Genomic DNA, 20754 nt, shown 5'->3' with positions numbered 1-20754 from the left:
CTTAATAGAGGGAGGTAATATTTTTTCATAGCCGTATTGACTACAAAATCCACTTAATTCTGTTTTCTTATGTTTTAATTCATTTTTTAATTTGCTTTTAATTTTAAATCAGTGCAAATTATTAAAGCTTCGTTGTTAATAAAATAATTAAATCTCCGTAGGTTAAATCTTCATAAGGTATATTGCCATCGTGTTTTTGTATAATGCATTCTTGACAGTTTACTAAATAATCTAGGTAGACCATCTAGGAACCTTTCTTTCCAATAGGGTTTCCTACAGTCTGTTCTTGTGAATACTTTTGTAAAAACATATCTTTATACCATCTAAAATCTGCCATAGTTGGACATCTTAAGTTAGCTAATATTCTTTTGATTTTTTCTGAAAGCTTGTTGGGTCTCCTACAAGTTTTTGGTTATTGCATAAATTAGTGGCTACAGCATCCCTTCTTCATGTTTCATATTCTACTTGCCTAGTACCTTCTACTTGACTTTCCTAGTCTTTTTTGTTGCGTGTATATGTGATGTTTATGTGATTGCGGGTAAATCTTATCCCACCAATTTTTTAACATTCCTGTAAATCCTGAGACTAATATTTTTGCATTTGATGATCAGTGTTGTCATGTGTTATGAGCAATGCTGCCATAGTCTTTCTTGTAAAATATTTAATATTTGATGTTCAGCTAATCCGTCTATATTCCATTCATCTATTCCTGTTCCAGTGTAGGAAGATCTTGCTAGTTGTGATATATCTTCATATTGCATATCTGGCAAAGAATGCTTGATAATGTTTCGAGTTTTAGGATATCTCATATTATTTCTCATTTTATTAATAGATAAGTTTGAAATTTTGATTTAATTCTTCTATTGGGTCGGATTCGGTAAGGACATTAATGTTTGATTTAGAGGATGATAATTCACTAAGTTTTTTACTAATTTTCTAAAATAGTATTGTGATTAGGAGTTTAATAATTTCTTCTCTTGGAATATCAAGGGTTCAAAAAATGTTTAACATATTTTTGTGAATAAAGGGGTGTTGAAGTTGATGTTAAAGTTGATGTTGAATTTCCTAAAGTTGGGTGAATTTGTGGAAAAATCTATTATCTCCTTCCGGGGGTTTTTGAAATTTTTGTAATGATGTGGGTAGTATTATCTTCTATCCTATTCATTTGTTGACTAATGGTGTGGAGAATTTGATTAGAGTAATTGTTTGTGATGTTGAATATTTTTATGTCTCTTAAAGTTGGTTGCTTTTGATCATCATCAATTCTATTAATTTTCTTAAATGGTGATGCTATTATTTCGCTTGTTGATGTTCTATTTTATTTCTTCTAAAGGTGGATGGATAGATGTAATAGTTTTTATGTTGTGTTGTTTGCCAATTTTTTGTTGCATAGTGGTAACGAAATAGTTTCTTTTTCACTTAAATCTTGATAACATTTTCTATTTTCTAACCAATTAAAGAAATAAATATTTTGTTTTAATTTTTCTTGTTTATGTACCATTCGATCTAGGGTATTTTGTTCTTCGGACTAAATTTTGTAAAGATATTTGTCTTTTTTCTTTATTATAATCTTGTAAGAATTCTTGTCTTAATAATTCTTTTTATTTCAAAAGGTTTTGTTATTGTGTTGATTTGATTATAGTTTCCTAATACTTCTGATTGTGTTGGGAACTAGGTGGACTTGATGTGTTTTCGTATGCAGGTTTTGGTACAGGAGGGGAATAATTTACTCCTACTAATTTACTTGTTGAAGTTGTTGACGAAAGGCTAGGTGTTGTAATTTCTTCAATCCTAGGGTTCTGATAGTTTTGTTAGTTATTATGGGTTGATTTTGTTCTGAGGATGTTTCTCTAAATTTTAATTTTATTGTACCGTCTGGTTCTTGTATATTTGTTGTATTCAGAATCATTTTGATCATGTAAGATTTTGGAGGGCATAATTTTTCTAATTTCCAATCTGTTGTTTGATAATTTCATCCCAAGCTATCTTTTTGGTGTAAATGTTTATGTTTTGTTTTATCGGCTTCCATAATACTGTGTGTCCTGGTGGGGGACATCCTAATGGCTCTTGGACTTATGTGTTATTCATAACTTTGTAATAATCCTATAGATTAATGCTACTGGTTGTCTTATCTTGATATGAAGATTAGAAGCTTTTAATTAATAGTTAATGCAGACAGTATTGTGGGATCATGTATCCTACTGTAAAGTTTGGATAACAATCAAAATAACAGGCCACTTTCTAATTCGAATTAATACTGCTAATAAAGAGTTTTGAAGTTAAATTTCTTGCGTTCTAATATTAAATAATATTGGAATGTTTTGTCCTAATCTAAATAATGGTTTTACTGCTACTTGTACTAATCCTATGTGTAAAAATTTATAATTGTTTTGTCTGTGTCTATGTATTGCTTCTTCAGAAAGAAGTTGAATTTCTTCAACCTTTTCTTCGGTTATCATTATTGTATCTTCTGTTGTTTTAATAGAGTAATCTGACATAAATTCAAAACTACCTATTTGATATATTGTGTCTTTTTTTACTGGTGGTATGTTCCAGTTATGTAAGTGTTGATCTATTTTTGCCATATTAATCTCTTGAGTATTAATAGATTTCATTAATTCTTGATTATTAGTGTTTTGTTGTTGATTATTAATTCTAATAGCATTACTGCTACTACTACTACTGTCATCTCGCTTACTGCTACTTCCTAATCGCCTTAAGAAATTAGACATCTCTAAAATAATTCTAACCCAAAAGTTCTAGTTTCTTTCCTAGATCACGGGACCACCAAGGTACGGGACCACCTCCGGGACCACCTAACACGGCTGACCAACGGTTAACAGGCTGACCAACGCACCCTCCAGGCTGACCAAGCGTAACCTAGAATCAATTCTAGAGTTCTTCTAGATTAAAACTCTCTAGATTTATCTAACGCTTAATTCAATCAAGCTGTGAACAGTGCACGGATGAACAGTAATCTATAGTAGACTGCTACAGTGCATGAACAGTAATAGTGAACAGTGATGAACAGTATATCCTGTGAACAGTAATCTGCTACAGTAAACACGTTATGGGTGTTGTTTTGTGCGGTTTTTAATTCCTAATCATAACTTCTATTGACACTACCTGGCTCTGATACCATATAAAGCAAGATCATAAAAAACACAAAGTAATTGAATGAAGATAATATAAATGAATGAAGTAAATGCAAAGTATTTGAAAGAAAAGTCAAGTCAAGTCAATTATTTAAAGTAAAAACAATGTAAATGAATGAATGTAAATTGAGTCAAAATAAATTGAATGTAATGAAGAAACTTACAGTCTTTATTGCTTTGATAATTTGTACACGAGAGGAAACTTTCTCTCTCAAAGTGTTTGAAAACTTAAAACTTAAAACTTTTTGTGACTTCTAAAAACTAAAACTTGACGCTTACAACTGAAGTGATCTCTATTTATACTACAACAGACCGGATTTCAAAAGGATTTGAATCCGTTACATTAATGCAATACAGGAAAAAGATAAAGTTGTTGATAAGTGAAGAGCTGTCTTGAATACGTGTCTTGAATTATTGATGATCTGCTCTGGAAATGACAGACAAGCTGATAAGGTTCATAAAAGTTATCTTGAAAAGTCTTGCTTATTGTCAGGGGAGCTTGACAAAGTGAGTCTTGAAATTGTTGAAAAGCTTTGCAAAAGCCACGTAAAAGGATTGCTTTGAAGAAGTCTTGAAGTCTTTAAATGTTTGCAGAAAATCTTGACAAATTTGCTTCTAGGAAAAAGATAAAGACGACTGGAGAAGAAACTTGTCAGCGCCGAAATTTTTGAATTTTGAGACTTGAAATTATTGCAGAAGCTATGTGATAAGGCTTTGAACATCTTTATAAAGATAATCTTAAAAAGTCTTGCAAATGTTGAAATTTGAACAAAGGTGATGCTGAGTCACTGCCTCTTAATCATCTTCAAATTGAGAATCCTCAAATTGAGAGTCAAGAGAATTGCCCGAAAGAAAATTGTCTGAATTACTGTCTTCGGAGTGTTGAGAATTGTCTTGAACTTGAGAGCTTAATAAATCATTTTTTCCTTCGTAATCATCAGCCTCGACTAATTCAGCTGCCTCTTCAGCTGTGATTAATTGTTGAATGTAATTATTGGTTTCTGATGTTGATGTTGAAGGTTTATTAAAAAGAGAAGAAGCCCAAAAACTAAATGATTCTTTTGGATGGGCGTCCTTATATTTCATGAGAACTTTTTTGGCACGAATTTCGGTTTCAAGAATAATTTTGTCAATGGCTTTTGAAGAAATAGGTAAGGCTTCGGCTAATTGAATTGGTGTTGGATTTTTAAGATATTGAGATAATGCCAAAAAATCATCAATATGGGAGTCATGAAGAATTCTTTGTCAAATATCATTTGAAAACATATCTTTTTGAGACTTTCTGTGATTGTTTTTCTTTTGTTATGTCTCTTCAGTCTTCACTCTTGTATTATTTGCTTGTACTATTTGAGTGTTTATAAATAAGAATTTCCCTTTTAAAGAGAAAACGAGGAGAATTCAGTTTGCAAATATTTCCTTATGTGGAGCGGCTTCCAAAATTATTTTAAGCCATTATGGTGTTATTGGTGTAAAAAAGTAAAGAGGTTTAATATAAATTTTAGATTTCAAGTATTTAGAATATTTTGAATAGTATTCTTTATTTTGAAGAGTATATTTTATATAAATAAAATATATTTTTATTAATTTTAAAATATAAAGAATATAATTTTTATTTAAATCTAATAGACTTTTTTAAATTTAACGAAGATATTCTTTATTTTTAAGAAAGAGGGGGGAGTGAGAATTAATAAATAAAATATATAAGAATTTATAATTTATTAATTAAAATTAGGATAGAGAGTGAAATTTAACTCTCTAAATATGGAGAATCAAACTCACTTTCTAATTTATATTTTAAAGATAAAGAGTCTGTTGGACTCTTATTTTTATGGATAAACTCTTTATAATAAAGAGTTTGAGTAATATAAAGAGTCATTTGGAGATGCTCTTATAGACCTTATTAGGGATGGTTATTAAGAGAATTACCATATCATCAATTTCAAAGTTCTAAAAAATTAGTTAATATATGTGCAAACTAGTTCAGACACCTCTGATCATAAAAAAAAAAAAAAAAAAAAAAATTTCCTTATATTTTCTCCAATTTCTTAACTTTCTTCTTTAACCTTAAAAGATGTAGCAATTTCTAAAAATAGTAAAAGTAGTAAAAAAGTCTATTATTATGAAAAAATTGCAAACTAGTATACTCTTTTATTATGGTGCATTCTTGGAATAAATTTTTTTTTGTTGTGCTTTAGCTTCCGTACCCACACTTGACCTTTTTAGATGATTAAAAAAGTTCATGTATATAGAGCAGACATGTTTCCACCTAAGGATTAGTCAAATCTCATGTTAATACCTTCCATTTATTTCATATTTTCATCTTTAAACTAAAACTTTAAGTTAATTTTAAATTTTAATTTGTGTAATTACTATTCTATCCTTCACTTTTTATTTCACCCCAGTCGGTCACCATCACCCTCACCATCCTAGCCACCACCACTATCCACAAACCCACTCAACTGTTGTTCAAGCTAATCTAGCCTGATTCCAGCGCTGATTGCCTAATCCAACACCATCATCAGATCCTCTCATCTCTCTCTCAAAAACCCCTGTTCATCTCCGACCGTTTACTGTTGTCGTTCGTTGACCATCGAGTTTTTTTGTTTGCACACTTCAAGCAAAATTCTAGTCGCTCCCAATGCCGAAAATCAACCCTATTACCACCAATAACTTCATTTGCATCGCAGCTCAAAAACCCCAATAATCTTGATCTTAGTTGCCCGTCGTCGTCCGTCACTCCCCTTAGGGTGGGAGCATGTCATTTGCTCATGTGTACAATTTGAAACTTTCTACCGACATAGTGACCATATGGACTCTTCGGGAAGTATGTAGAATAAATTATTGATGTGATTTATCCAAACATTTATATCAACGTTTTGATTTACTAATATTAAGAGTGGATGAATCAAAAACAAAAAGGATAGATAAATAAAAAAACAAAGATAAATTGCTTTATTGAAAGAATTTTAATGGAGAATATATTTATGTATAAAATAAAAACTTTTTACCAACATAAGTGACTTTATGAAGTCTGGGGGAAGTATGTAGAATAAATTATAGGTAATACTATATGTAAAAATAACTTTTACAAAGATTTGTGTACGTGATATAGCACAAAACAAATAAAAGAATGAATATGATGAGTTTCATTTTTTATATTCACTTATCCATTTATTTTATATCACATTAGTTTGTACACAAATCTTTATAAGATTTGTTTGTACATTTAGTATTATTAATAAATTATTGATAAGATTTATCCAATCAATTGTATCAAAGGTTTGGATCCACCGGTACCAAGAGTGGTTGAATCTTTTACACAAATTTTAACCATCCCTGTAAAACAAATTTTAACTGATCACTGTCAGTGGTGTGTCATAGACTCATACCTGTGTAAATTGCAAATGGATTACATTCAACTGGGACCCTGGAAAAGAAATGGCCAAACCTGCTGCAAAGGCTGTCAGCAGAGCAGAAATAAAAAAGAGGGGGAAGGTTGATGAATTCCAAAATGATATAATTTAACATTTTTAACTTAATAATAGATATTGAAAATTTAATAATTTTATTGCCATATTATACACGGCCAAAATATTTTTTTACCTACCATTTAGCCAAACTAAATTGCAACCCACTATATTAGAAACTATTAAAGTTCCACCCTAAATTCAAATTCATGTAAACTCTTTAGATTATAATTTATGGTGATTGCGTTATAAGGATGTAATCATGAAATTTAATGATTGTACAGATGTACGCAGATGGTTGGCCGGAGTACTCCTGTAAAAAAAAAAAAAAAGGCAGAAAAATCCGAATAGGACGAGAAAAGTTATTTATAAAACTTAATCAAGAAGATGGGATTGTTTGGATTATAGCGAGACACCTCAAGGCTTTGGGTCTGCTTTCTGCACTTCAGCGACCTACTTTTGCCTGCTTCAGTACACCTTTTTCATGAATCCAGCTATACGTCACTCTGAATTTTGCAGTGCTGCAATCCTCTTACGCACCTGGTGCTATTTAATTATCTTTTAAATAAATGTTTTGTTAACTTTATATCCCACTTTATCATCTTTTTGTATTGCTAGTTGCTACAGTATATAAGGAACTGAAACCATAGAAATATGAAAATCCATTGTAATGCACAAGATAATCCATAATTTTAGGCATATCAAAGGAAAATACGTCAGTACATAGGCCACAGTACATTACTAGCATTTTTTATTTTATCACGCAAAGTATTAATGCATAATCATTAGAGTTAAATCTTGAAACCGCCCCAGATTATTACAATGTATACCCAAGTAATACTTTTGCCCTACTTAAAAAGAACTCTCTTTATATGTGGATATTTCCAACTAAGTGTAAATATGATAGACCTTATATAATACTACAGTATATTTGATAAGAAATTGAGACTATAGAAAGATGAAAATCCATTGTGAAGCACGAGATAATCCGTAATTATATGCATGTTTAGTTGAAAATACATGTGGACACGGGCTAAAGCATGCACCATTTAGTTTACACTGAAGGAAGACAGACGAAAAACTCTATCCGGAGTCAACAACTACTTAGGAATGATGCAGAGTTCGAATACTTGCAAGAGATCCGCTAGATAGCACAACTACAAAGATAAATAGTGAAACAGAAAAGTGTAATTACATGGAAATTTACAGAGAAATGATAGCATCTAGGTAATTCAAAAACTTTTCACTTAAAATTTTATTGCATAAAGCAGAAATAAAATTTGGAACTGGAGTTTCTGTAGTGCAACTAGAAGCTTGATGAAGCTTATCATGAGACTCATAATTAAGTTATACATACATGTAACTCTCAATTGATTAAATCAACAGGTTTATTAAATCCTTCCCATTATGATGTGATTGTTTTGTAGTAAGATTTCTTTAATACTTAAATTAATTAACTTCTTTAACTCAAGATCTTAGTACTTTATTTTATGAAATAATCTCTAATTAACAACAATTAATTGAATTTATAAAGAAACAGATCTCTTGCTAATTGTTAGTAACCAGTGACAATTTCAGCAGCCTACTTTTGTCTGCTTCAGTATGCTTTTGTATTTCTCATGTTAACAAGCTATAAACAAAAACGCAAACAAAAAATTCATGAACAGTCATCAATTAGAAAGAATATGAAGTAAGTAAGTTCAGTGAAACAAGAGTGAAAAAAGAGAGAGAAGAAATATAGATTAAGGAGTTGAAAATACTCACAACTTCAATTACTCAAAAGTACATTACTCTTTTGTATCATTAAAATAATGATAATGAACTAAAAAATGAGAGGTTTTAAAAACAAAGAATTAGAAGCAATACTACCGACTTTAGTCCTTAAATGTATTGATGAGATCAAGTATAATAAATATTGTTCAATTTGTAATTGAATTATCACATGTTAAGCTTCCAAAGAGTAGAAGAGAAATTTGAGTTGTAAGAGTTGAAGTGGGCTGTTGGGCTAGCAGAACCGGCCACTAGAAAAAAGTGTTGGTGAAAGAGTTGAAACGGGCTGCTTTAAAGCTAACAATATGGGCCACTAGCGTAACACCGGCCCGAGCTGCTTTCGCGCTTGCACAAGAATTTTTTGTCATATTTTTTCCAAAGAAAATAAAACTAACAAGCCAAAATCCGAAATGCATCATTTTAATTATGTGAAATACATAATATCCCAAATTAAAAACGGATATATCTTTAAAATTCATTCCCAAACAAATGCAAAAATAAGAGATGTTATCATCAAAGAAGTGCTTAGAAATATTCCTTTTTTTTTTTAGCCTACTGGTGCTACAACTCATGGTTTTCAAGTTTTGCATATTCAAATTAACAAGTGTTAATCATATTGGCCTTGTATAAGCTAAATATGTTGGATCAAAATTTGAAACTACTTTGATAAGAAAGTATATGTAAAGCACAAGAGGATCCGTAGCCTATTAAATTTAAGATACATTTCAATAAACATAAACATCACACCGATTTCAATGAAGAAACAATAAAGAAAAACGCTAACATTATTTTAATTTAATTATCATGGTTTTGAACATCACATGCCCAAGGACACAACAATCTAAGCATAAATCTCCAAAAGTACCGCACGCACTGTTTTTAGAGTCCATAGGTACACAAGAACAATACATATATTGTTGAATATGTCTTCAAATTCAAGATTTCTTCATACAACCATCCATCTGATATACATTACAGCAAAACAATCTAAAAATCAGTGATCCAGATCGATCAAAATAATCGTGGCAACAATGAAGCAGAGTGGTTTCCAGGTGAGAATTACAAATAAAGTACAGTGTTAGAGAGCTTAATATTGCTGCTAGATCTTTTCCTATTTGAAAGAGTGTATTGCAATTATAAGACATTTCCGGAATTTTCATTAATTTTCACAGTTACTAAAACTTCAGCTTCAACTTCTGAAATAATTGCAGGCAATAATGATGCAGGACTAACGTAGGTCTAATGGTAACTTCCCATACACAAATAGACTAAAAATTAATCTAGGCACGATAAAAGAAACTGAATCATAAAAATGAAATTGAATTATTTGTTGTGCCACATCAGCAATGCTCTTGAGTACAACCTCTTTGTAGAAAATGTTTAATTAATATGATAAAACTAGACATATTTCATATTAATTAAAGGCTTTTAGAACTAACAGAAAGAAGGTTTTACACACCTATCTCCATTACAGAGTGTAGAAGAGCTAATATGAAATTAGCTGCAGAAATTAGTAAATGGACAGACAATTTTATTATATTAATTATTTATGATAAATTCTATTAATTGTGATCTCTACATTTCAGTAAATAGAAACATCACACCAATTTCAACGAAGAAATAAGAAAGAAAAATCATAATACCATTTTAGTTTAATTTCAATTAACTTTAATCGAGATTTTTTAAATGATTAAAATAACTATGTCTGAGTGATATTATTTTTTTAAAATTAAAAAATTAAAAAATTTATAATAAAATAATATATATCACTAAAATTTTCAAGCAAATTAGAATATATATATATATAATTAATTAATTAATTAGACAAATTAAAAAGTAAAGCAATATATTATTAAAAAAATGACCATGGTTTCATCACATATTAACCACCAAGTTGGCCACAATGACCAAACTTTGGGAGGTGAGGTGGGAGTGAAGATTACAGAAGTATTTGACAAAAAAACAACTCTAAAGAAAAGAAAAGAGAAAACAAAAAATCTCCTCAACAATGGATTTCAAGCAATATTTTAAGTTTATAGTGATTTTGTGATAGGGATGTAATGATACATCCAATAATTAATTGCCCAGATGTACGCAGAATAATTTCAATTACTCAAAATACATAACACTTTTATATCTTTAAAATTAAATATGATAATGAACTAAAATAAGAGATTTTAAAATCAAAGAAAATAGTTTAAAAAAAAAAAAAAGATCAAAGTTAAGAAATATTGTTAGATTGAATTTTGTTTAAATTTGAATTAAAGTATCAAATCTTAAAGTTTCTTAGAGGAGAAGAGAAATGAGGGAGTTGGAGACTTTTGAGTCGAAATGGGCTGAAGTGCTAGCGGACCCGGCCATAGAGTTGAAACGGGCTGATCTACTAGCATTATAGTGGTTCGGTGACACCTGCCCGAGCTACTGTCGTGATGTCGAAGGCTGCTATCACTAGAATTCTTTTCATATATTTTTTTTATCCCAAAGAAATAGAACTAACAAACCAAAATCCGAGATTGTTAATCTAAATTCGAATTAATTTACATATATCTTTAAAATTCATGAGTTAAAAAAAAAAAAAAAAAAAAAATGGATGTTGCAAACAAAGAAGGGTGTGGAATACTAATTTTTTTTTTTTTTTGCCTACTATTGCTAGTTGCTGTAACTCATGTCATGGCTTTCTGGTATTGCATATTGAGATTAAAAAGTGTAAATCTTATTGGTCTTGTGTGAGCAAAATATGTTGGATAAAAATCTGAAATCGGACATGAAAAGGTTTATGTAGCATATTAATCTCACACTAGTCAAAAATGAAAATTCATAGCATCTAGGTAATGTGACAATCTTACCACCTCATCTAGATAATGTGGTAAGACCATCTAATAAAATAATGACATATATTGTCACATATATGCCAAATTTTCTTTTTCATCTAACTATTAACATGATTGTTCAATTACTATTATGTATGATTTATCAATAATCACTACCATAATGAGTGATTAAGAAAACTAACTTTATAGATCATTATATTATTGGACAGTCTCACCATATCAACTAGGTGAGGTGACAAGATTGTCCTCTGCAAATATTTCTCCTATTTTAAAATCCAAGGTGAACTTTTTTCAAACCTAAGACCGAGCATAATTATCCAGAAGGACCTCAAGCAGTATTTGAGTTCAAAATGAACATTTTTCATACCTAAAACAAAATAACAAAGCATAAATATCTAGATGAACCGTATTCACTGTTTTGGAGTCCACAACTATACAAGAACAACAAATATAATGTCAAATCAGTCCTCAAACTAAGAATTTCTTCACTTACGTACTCAGCTGATAGACATTTCAGCAAAGCAAATTTGAGAATCAATTATACAAATCAAAAAATTTGTTGAAACAATGAAACAGAGAGGTTTCCACATGAGAATTACAAATCAAGTACAAGTGTTAGAGAACGTAATATTACTGCTAATCCTTTATTATTTGAAAGAGCTTATTGCAATTTTAAGCTATCATGTGAATAACACTTCTTTTCAGAAAGAAAGTACAGTAATTATCAAATAGTTACTAAACTTTTGCTTCAATTTCTGAAGTAATTGTAGGCAATAATGATGCTTAATTGTAAACAAGACAATGATTAGCATCTTTATCCAATGGAATCTTCAACCTTCTTCTGCTTCACTTGCATAAGTTGCATCTTAGCCCACATTTCTGCCACTTCACTCTACATATTTTTTGCCTCGTTTGAGCTATATGTAGCAATTGAACTGCTTCACTGATAAATTGAAGTGCCTTTTTTTGGACGTGCTGCGCTACTTTTATTTTCTCTAGAATGGACCTTTTTTTTGGGCTAATTCAAGAATCATCAAAACTGAATGTCAGGTAGTTCGATGTACAACAAATCTACAACCGTAATTACAACTTTTCATTAATTAAAACAGATCAGTCATCCATTTAGACGGAAAAAAAGTAACTGTATGTCGAATTTATGATATGAGTGACAAAGTGTCAATTTATAAAGTTTTAAAGGATGTAATTGTCTTAAGCTATCTACTTTTTAAAAAAATAATAAAATATGTATGGGTGTGACAACATGAAAAGGTAGCACTTCAGGCTGCAGCATCATTGGCGGGGGAGATTATTTGATGGCCCATTTCGAGTCCCTTCCTCGTGTATGTTTTCAAAAAATTTGTTCCCGGCTAAATGAACTGCTAAATGTTCTTTCAACCCTTCTTATTTTCTACTTCGCATATAGGCCTTCTAAAACATATATTGCGACTCCCTCCTAGTTTTAATATCTTTCAATTTTACCCTTATAAAATTCACTTTTTTCATTAAATTACCAATTAACCACTCAATTTATCGTTTAAATTAATAAAAAATTAAGTCTTATAATACCTATTTTTAAATACTTAATTTTTTTATTAGTAAATAATTTCATCATTGTCAAGAGCCTAAGTGTCAATGAAGCTAGTTTTTCTAGTAGAGTGTTCAGAAATTCATCAATAATGTTTAATTCTGTAATTTGATAGCATTTTACTCTTTGGGATTTGGGTAAGAGAGGAAATCAGAGAAGAAAAGTAGAAAGCTATAAATGTCTCTCCCCTCACCCCCTCTCCATATTTAATTAAAAATAATGCCATAGGCCATAGCTCTACTCTAAAGCATGATCAACAAAATTCAATGGTGACAAAAGAGAAGTTAAACAGTAGTTATATTTAATGTCAACTCAACATATCTTATCACCTATGAACAGTTCATAACGTGTCATAAATTTCAATGATAGTATTAGTCCTTTCCAAGTACAAGTTGATACCCCATTATTGAAAACTTGGGAACAAGTTTGAGTGGACAAAAGTTAGTAAACATCGGTCTTTGTTAAAAATAAATGTTTTTCTGCCAGTAAATTTTCTAGATATATAGTTTTGGATTAAAGATTTTTGTGTTTGAAACAATCTAGATAAGGAACTACTAATATCAAATATTGAAGTATCAGTCTCCTTTATCTGACATTACAAATATATGATGTAATCCTATTTTTTGAGCAACGATGAAAATTTTTAGATTTGACTTGCGTATTCCACTTTGATCTTTCTAATGAGTAAATTTGAAATTGTTTGTATGAAAATGAACTCAAGTACTACAAAAAATAAAATTAATAGATCTAATGATTAGATTCAAAAGTACGAGGATATGTACCTTTCCTTAATCTTTGTTGCTTCATATGTATAACTTGGCTCATCTGGCCAATAAGCTTGTATGAAATGTGAAAAATTGTAGGAACAAGATTGTGCTGCTAATCCTGAGACGGGTGTTGTCTGATGCATAGAGGGATAAGAAACTTTTGAACTCGAATTCTCCCATTCCAGCTTATCCCACCATTCTTGATCTCCCAATATCGAAATTCTGCTGTTATTCTCACTATGAAGGTCGAGTGGGAGTTTTGTTAGACTTGGGCATTCAACTACATATATCCTCTCCAGGGAAGGGAATTGCATGACATGGCATATGCTCTTTAGAAGTGGTAGATCTTTAAAATTCAATTGCTTCAGATTTTTAAACATGTTAAGGTCGCCTGAGGAAGAGCTGAATTCATTCGGAATTATTTCTTCCAATAAGGGACAATTTCCAGCAAAAACAAATCTAAGCCGTGTAGCATATCTGAGGCATGCCAAATCTTTTATCAAACAATTATTGATATAGAGATCATGAAGGTTGTCGAAACTGCCAGAACTTAGAACTGAAGAGGATGTGTTGGGCGAATGCAACTCCTCGCTCTGCTTGCACAGGATTACTAACCTTTTAACACAACTTTGTAACTTGGAGGATGATTTTAATTGAAATACAGCATCGCCTGTAAACAAGGTGACACTAATTTCTTCTATATCTTCCAAGCACTCCAACTCTTGTAACAATGTTGTATTCCAAAATGAATGAAAATACAGCCGGCCAGTTTCAGTTGGTACTCTGCTGAACACTTGGAGCGATGAAAGACTTGATATCACTCCTTCTGAAATAGCTTTGAGTTTCGATGTGCCATCTAACAGTAGAAACCTCAATTTTGTCAAACTGTTAGCCATAATTGGCAACTCTTCTATACCCGTCTCCGACAAATTAAGATACTGCAAATTTATCATTTCAAGCATGGCAGGCAACCGAGTTAAGAACTGATTTTCTGACAAGTCCAAAACTTTCATGGCATGCATAGATTGAAAGAATGGACTAGGAAATCTGTCAACTGAAGTCTGTCTAACCACAAAAGTTAGCAGACGCGGACAAAATGGTGTTTGACTGAAAAGTTTAACACTTCTACCCCACAGTGATATTCTTACTGCCTCCTTCCATGTAGCAATGCCATGTTTTTTAATGGATTCTTGATTTTCAAAAACAAAAATCTTGTTCTCCTCTACCGAAGCTAACCACAGAGCCATATCACGAAGCACATCGTGCATCTTAACATAATCATCAGCTCCAACCATCTCCAACAGACATGCATGTTTCAAACTTCTAATAATAAACTCTCCTGCATCTCTTGCATCATTTAAACCATAATTATGCAAAATTCCCTCCGCAATCCAGAGGTCAATTAGTTCATCTTTTCTAATCGCACAATCCTCTGGAATCAAGGAACAGTAAAGAAAACAATTTTTGTGTTTATCATCCCTCAAGCTATCATAACTAAACCTCAAAACTTGAAAGACACTACTTTCCATATCTGCAAACTCAGACGGCTGACTCTGCAATGTGTTGATAGCATACCGCCATTCCTCTGGTGTTCTCCTATTGGACATGGCCCTCCCAATAGTGATCAAAGCAAGCGGCAAACCTTTGCACTCTTTAGCAACAGTTTTAGCAAACTCTCTAATTTGATGATGCGAGTTCAAAACATCCTCCGTCACACATTGCCGAAACAATTCATGGGATTCTTCAAGTGACAAACACTTCACTTTAAATTTTTTGACAGCAGCGTCCATGCTATGGCACACATCCTCTGATCGGGTTGTGAATACTATTTTTGATCCGTTTTGATGGTAGGAAACATCAGGAACTCCCACGTTTCGCAGATCTATTCTCTCCCACAGATCGTCTAGCAATAGCGCAAACTTTTTTCTACTTAAGCTTCTGCAGATTTCGGTAGCTCTACTGTGCTTGTCTGTCTTTTCTTTCCATGTTTCATCTGGAATCTGTAATTTATGCCGTATAGCTTCTTGAATTCCATCCAAGCTCACTTCTTTAGACACCGTAACCCAAATCACCACATCAAAACCAGGTTTTTTGTCGACGAATTTATTGTTGAGTTTCTTTAAAAGGGTGGTCTTGCCAACACCGCCTAGCCCATACATGCCAATGATTCTCACTCCATGGTCGTCAAGACATCTCCAAACTTCATTCAGTGTTGAGTCCATGCCCACAGTCCTGTCCACAGGTATCTTATCCACTGGAGGCGGCGGTAGTTTTTCAGAAACATCATCGAAAGATTTGAATTCCTTCCCTTGGTTTATTAAATCCTTCACAGCTTCTGTCCCCTTAATTACTTCTTTACCAAGCTTGTAGCTAGAGTAGCAATTCCTGGGACAGCAACTTCCCAAACATTTCTTTTGGATCTCTTGGTCTCCTTTCAGCAACATATTATCCACTTCCAATAATTTGCCCCGTTCACGTTCCAGCCAGCCTTCAACTTGTTTAATGGGCTTACGATATAGCTGCTTAGCACGCTCGACCCTGCTCCTGACATCTTGGCCGATGTTCTCGAGTTCACGCCTTGCGTCTCGCAATGAACTCAAGTTCTCTGGGAGATGACGGATGATAGCAATGCGATTGGAAGTGCAATTACAAAGTGTATGGAGAATGTCCATGATTGGACCCAAGAAATCCATGATCACCAAAGCAAAGAGTTTAGAACAATTAGTGAAACCCAATAGATGTTAAGCAACCGCAAACAACATCAAGTTGGCCAAAATGACCAAACTTTAGGAGTTTCGAGGTAGGAGAGGCGTGGGAAAAAGAAGAGACTTGTGTTTGGAGATTATACAAGGATTTGAGCTATAAAAATAGTTTGTTCTGGTTCATACACTCTCAATATGTAATAGAGTTTTTTCTTAGAAACCGCCACAATAGTAGAGTTCTCTTCACGCACCGAAAGAGAGACAGGAGGCTGCTTTTGGGCCTACGTATTGACTAAAGTTGTACTCAAAGCTATTGGCAGCCTGACACGCTGCCTTTTATTTTACTTTTTGATTAATATATAAAAAAAGAGGAGAATAACGATTTGAATTTGTATATAAAGTTAAATAACTAGCTTACCATTGAAACTAATGGTGGGACAGCGGCGTTAGTTTCCAAAATTCGGTGGAGAAAAAGGGAGAACGACTTATACATACCCAACATTTATCGTAACGATAAGTTAGTATCTAAAAGGTTTTGAAATGATAAATAGGTACTTTCTATTATGTTCTGTAAGTAATTTCTGTTTATTACTGTTTATTAATAGTGAAAAGACTAAAATGCACTTAAAAGTTTGAATTTTAGTTTTTTATAAATTTAAAAATTTCAAAAAACCCCCTAAGTTTACAAATTTCACTAAATACCCCAATATATAAAAGTTTTATAAAATAACAAAAACAACCCCCATCGGCAAGTGTCAGATTCCGGCCACCGTCGCCGGAATCTGGCCAGAAAGTTGCGTTACGACACAGACCCGTCGGATCTGTGTCGTAACGCGTCGATCTGGCCGAAAAAGGCCAGATCTGGCTGCTGCTTCGACGGCCAGATCTTGCCTTTTCCGGCAAGATCCGTGGCGGATCTGACCGAAAAAGGCAAGATCGGCACGTTACGACACAGATCCGCGACGGATCTGTGTCGTAATACAGTTTTCCGGCCAGATTCCGACGATGGTGGCCGGAATCTGGCATTGGGGGTGGTGGGGGTGTTTTTGTCATTTAACAAACATTTTATATATGGGGGTGTTTAATTAAATTAGCAAACCTAGGGGGTTTTTTAGAAAATTTTAAATTTATAAAAAACAAAAATTAAAACTTTGAAGGGCATTTTAGTCTTTTCACTATTAATAAACAAAAATCACTAACAGAATATGACGGAAGGTACCTATTTGTCGTTTCAAAACCTTTTGGATACCAACTTGTCATTACAGTAAACTTTGGGTATATACAAGTCGATCGCCCTGGAGAAAAATAATCAAATCGGAGGGATGAAACCACCCCTGAAACAGAGCTTTGAAAAAAGAAGACAGCTCAAGTCTAAAAGGGAAACAAAAATGATAGCATCAAATTTCAGTGATGGCTGCTAATTGTGCATATATTACTCACCATTAGAAATTTTATAATAGAAATCTTTTTCATGATATTAATCTTTCAAGATCACGCATCTATGCTATTGGATATTAAATATAAACTTATTATTATTATTATTATTGAAAGAACTTTAAAGGATGAAATTGATACGTTTAGATATAAAATTTAAAAATTATTCAACATAATTCATTTATAAAACCTACTTACTTATTCTGATATTAATGACACTAGGTGAGTTTATATTTTTTATTAAGTTTTTACGAATTCAAATTTTGAATGATTTTTCTAATGTGAACGATCGACGACCTATGGGCTATGGCCTTCTGCAATGTTGGTAGTGTTTAAATAGTGTTCAAAATTGCAACTGCATCTTGGTATTTAATGCCTCTATAGAGATTACTGATTAGAGAACTCCATTAATTTCATTGCCAATACATATGCTTAAATAAGTCACACAAACAAGTGATGAAGAAAATCCTTTTCACAAACTCAATCAATTAGGTGTCCAAAGTAGAATAATAGAATTAATTAATCTGACTTCAAGTCAATGCATATCTATAACAAAAGTTAATGGACAAGGGGGCCCATGTCACATAATTACACAATTTATTTATAGCAATTAGTTGTTAGTGGTATTCCGTTCACATCAACTTTGTTTACTCCTTTGCCCTATTAATTAATCCCATCATATGTGCCAGTGTCACACATCGTTTTGCTTTTATATGATTAATTTGAAAGAAACCAAAGGTGGTCCTGTATAAGGTTAGGTGAAAAATAGTATTCATTGGCTTAATGAATTGGGGGGACAAAGATATTAAGAAAAAAATTTATATTTGTAGAATTATTCTTAAAACTAAAATCAGCACTATTTATTGAACACGAATTATGTGCTTCTAGATATAACTAAATTAAGCAATTAGACTATCTTGTTGGTCATTAATATTAAGTAATTGGCAAGTTGTGATGATTTTTTTATTATTAGTATTATTTTTGTACACCTTTCGTTAAAATATTTTTGGATTTTTGTGAAACGAGATGAAAACGATTTAAAACACTAGTATCATGATATATATAAAGTATAAACTAATTTTTTAATGTTATAAAACATTAACTTCCATTTTCTAAGAAATGATTACGTTATAAGAATAACGTAAAAACATTTATATAAAGTTATCAATTAGGGGACAACAAGTAAAAGAGAGAGAGCGCGGTAAGAGGAGATTTAATTACAAAGCAAAATTTTATCTTCATTGTTGACCCATTTTGTAATAAAGAAAAAGATAAAAAAATAAAAATAAAAGTCAGGGGAGAAGATATTTATACACACCATTCTAGAATAGAATTAATTTAGGTCTCATGGATGGAGAAAATTCTTCACAGTTTTGACCATCTTCATCATAATTCTGGAAATGAAAGATCATATAAATATACAAGTATATAAGGTTTGCAATTTTTTTGCAATCAATTAATTAATTAGACAAAAATTAATAAAAACAAAGAATATGTTGCATAACATAACAACACAATTTGTCTCTATAAATTAGTTTAACACATATAATTGTTATAATCTACTCATAAATAAATTGGTCTCTAGAACGGAAAACTGTTCTATGTGCACGTTTATAGAACAAAATTTTTCTAAATATCCCAAATCAATACACATCATAATTGAGGGACAAAATTGTTTTTAAGGAAGGGAAAGTAGACCCAAAAGCCATGCGAAATATAATAATCTTTGGCTTTAAACGACCCCTTAAAATTTTTATAAAATTTTATAATAGTCCCTGGCTAAAAATTGATATAAAAATAGGTGTAAAATTAAGGGCCTGTTAGTGATACCATACGGGGAAGGATCAATGACCTCTTAAAATCATACTATTTTCTACATTGAATATTAATTTTTAGATAATATATAATAATCAATTGTATAGATAGCTTTAAAAGTGGGTGTAATTAATATGGGAACTAAAAATAATTATGCATATTTAATGGATTTTTTTTTTTTTAAATTTCTGTCTCCTCTCTCTTTCAAGTTTCAACTGAATAATCTCACATCTTCTTAAATTTACACTTCATTTTTAAACAAAAATTAGGTTTTTTTTTTTTTTTTTTTTTTTCACTTAACAACGTTACAAAAAATTAGTAATACATTTTTCTAAGCCTTATATAATTATAAATTTTGTGGAAACAAGAATAGCAACATACTAATATTGTACAAGTTACCAAATTAAAAACTCTTGACTTTGATATCACAATAGAGAATTAAAAACAAAGATAAATTACATTTATTGAAAGAATTTTAAAGTGTATATATATATAATTTGAAACTTTTTACCCACATAAGTGACCGTACAAAGTCTCAGGAAAGCGTGTAGAATAAATTATTGATGAATCCATCATGGTCTTGCGGATTAAAGAGGCTTTAATAAAGGTGTGGTGAGTTACTTTTAAAAAAAAAAGGGTGGATGAATCCAAAATAGAAAAGATAGGTGATGACATATAGGCAAATTTACAAACAAAGATATATTGCTTTATTGAAAGAATTTCAATGGAAAAAGTTTACCTTGTGTCCAAAAGTCTAAAGCTATTATAATTTTGTCCGGTTTGTCTTGTTGCGTTGAATAGTCAAAGTTTGTATTATTAAGCCAAAAAAAATCAAAGGGTGCGTTTGACTCCCAATTTTTATCCATATTCAATCCTATTATTCAAATAATATTTGGCACACTATTCCAAAAATATTATCCTATTTTTTTAATTATTTTTAAACCTCATAAGGTTATTAATTTCACTAAATAGCCCCTAATTCTTTTTTTAAAAAAATTAACAAAAACCCCCCATCAACCCAACTTGTCAGATTCCGGCAACCACCGCCGGTGATAGCCGGAATCTGTACAACGGCCTAAATTTCGACCATAAATGACCGGAATTACACCGATCTGGCCTTTTCCGGCCAGATCCACCATGGATCTGGCCAGAAAAGGCCAGATCTTGGCCGTCGTTGACCGTCAACGACGGCCATTTCTTTGGCCGTCGCTGATGGCCAAAGATGGCC

The 20754-nt window shown here is 31.8% G+C and overlaps 1 protein-coding gene across 1 annotated transcript in view; it reads right to left on the bottom strand.

Annotated features, from left to right (window-relative positions):
- The window catches only part of LOC116113503 (probable disease resistance protein At5g63020), a 44670-nt gene extending 28402 nt beyond the window's left edge, over positions 1 to 16268 (bottom strand). Inside the window, exon 1 of the mRNA XM_031399658.1 lies at positions 13591 to 16268. Within this exon, the coding sequence (XP_031255518.1) occupies positions 13591 to 16268 (2678 nt within the window). The remainder of the gene's footprint in view (positions 1 to 13590) is intronic.
- Positions 16269 to 20754: the final 4486 nt, after the last annotated feature.

The sequence above is a fragment of the Pistacia vera genome, unplaced genomic scaffold (genome assembly GCF_008641045.1).
Source record: "Pistacia vera cultivar Batoury unplaced genomic scaffold, PisVer_v2 Contig121, whole genome shotgun sequence".
Lineage (NCBI taxonomy): Eukaryota > Viridiplantae > Streptophyta > Magnoliopsida > Sapindales > Anacardiaceae > Pistacia > Pistacia vera.
The sequence above is the reverse complement of the archived record's forward strand: the minus strand, read 5'-3'. Positions and strand labels throughout refer to the sequence as shown.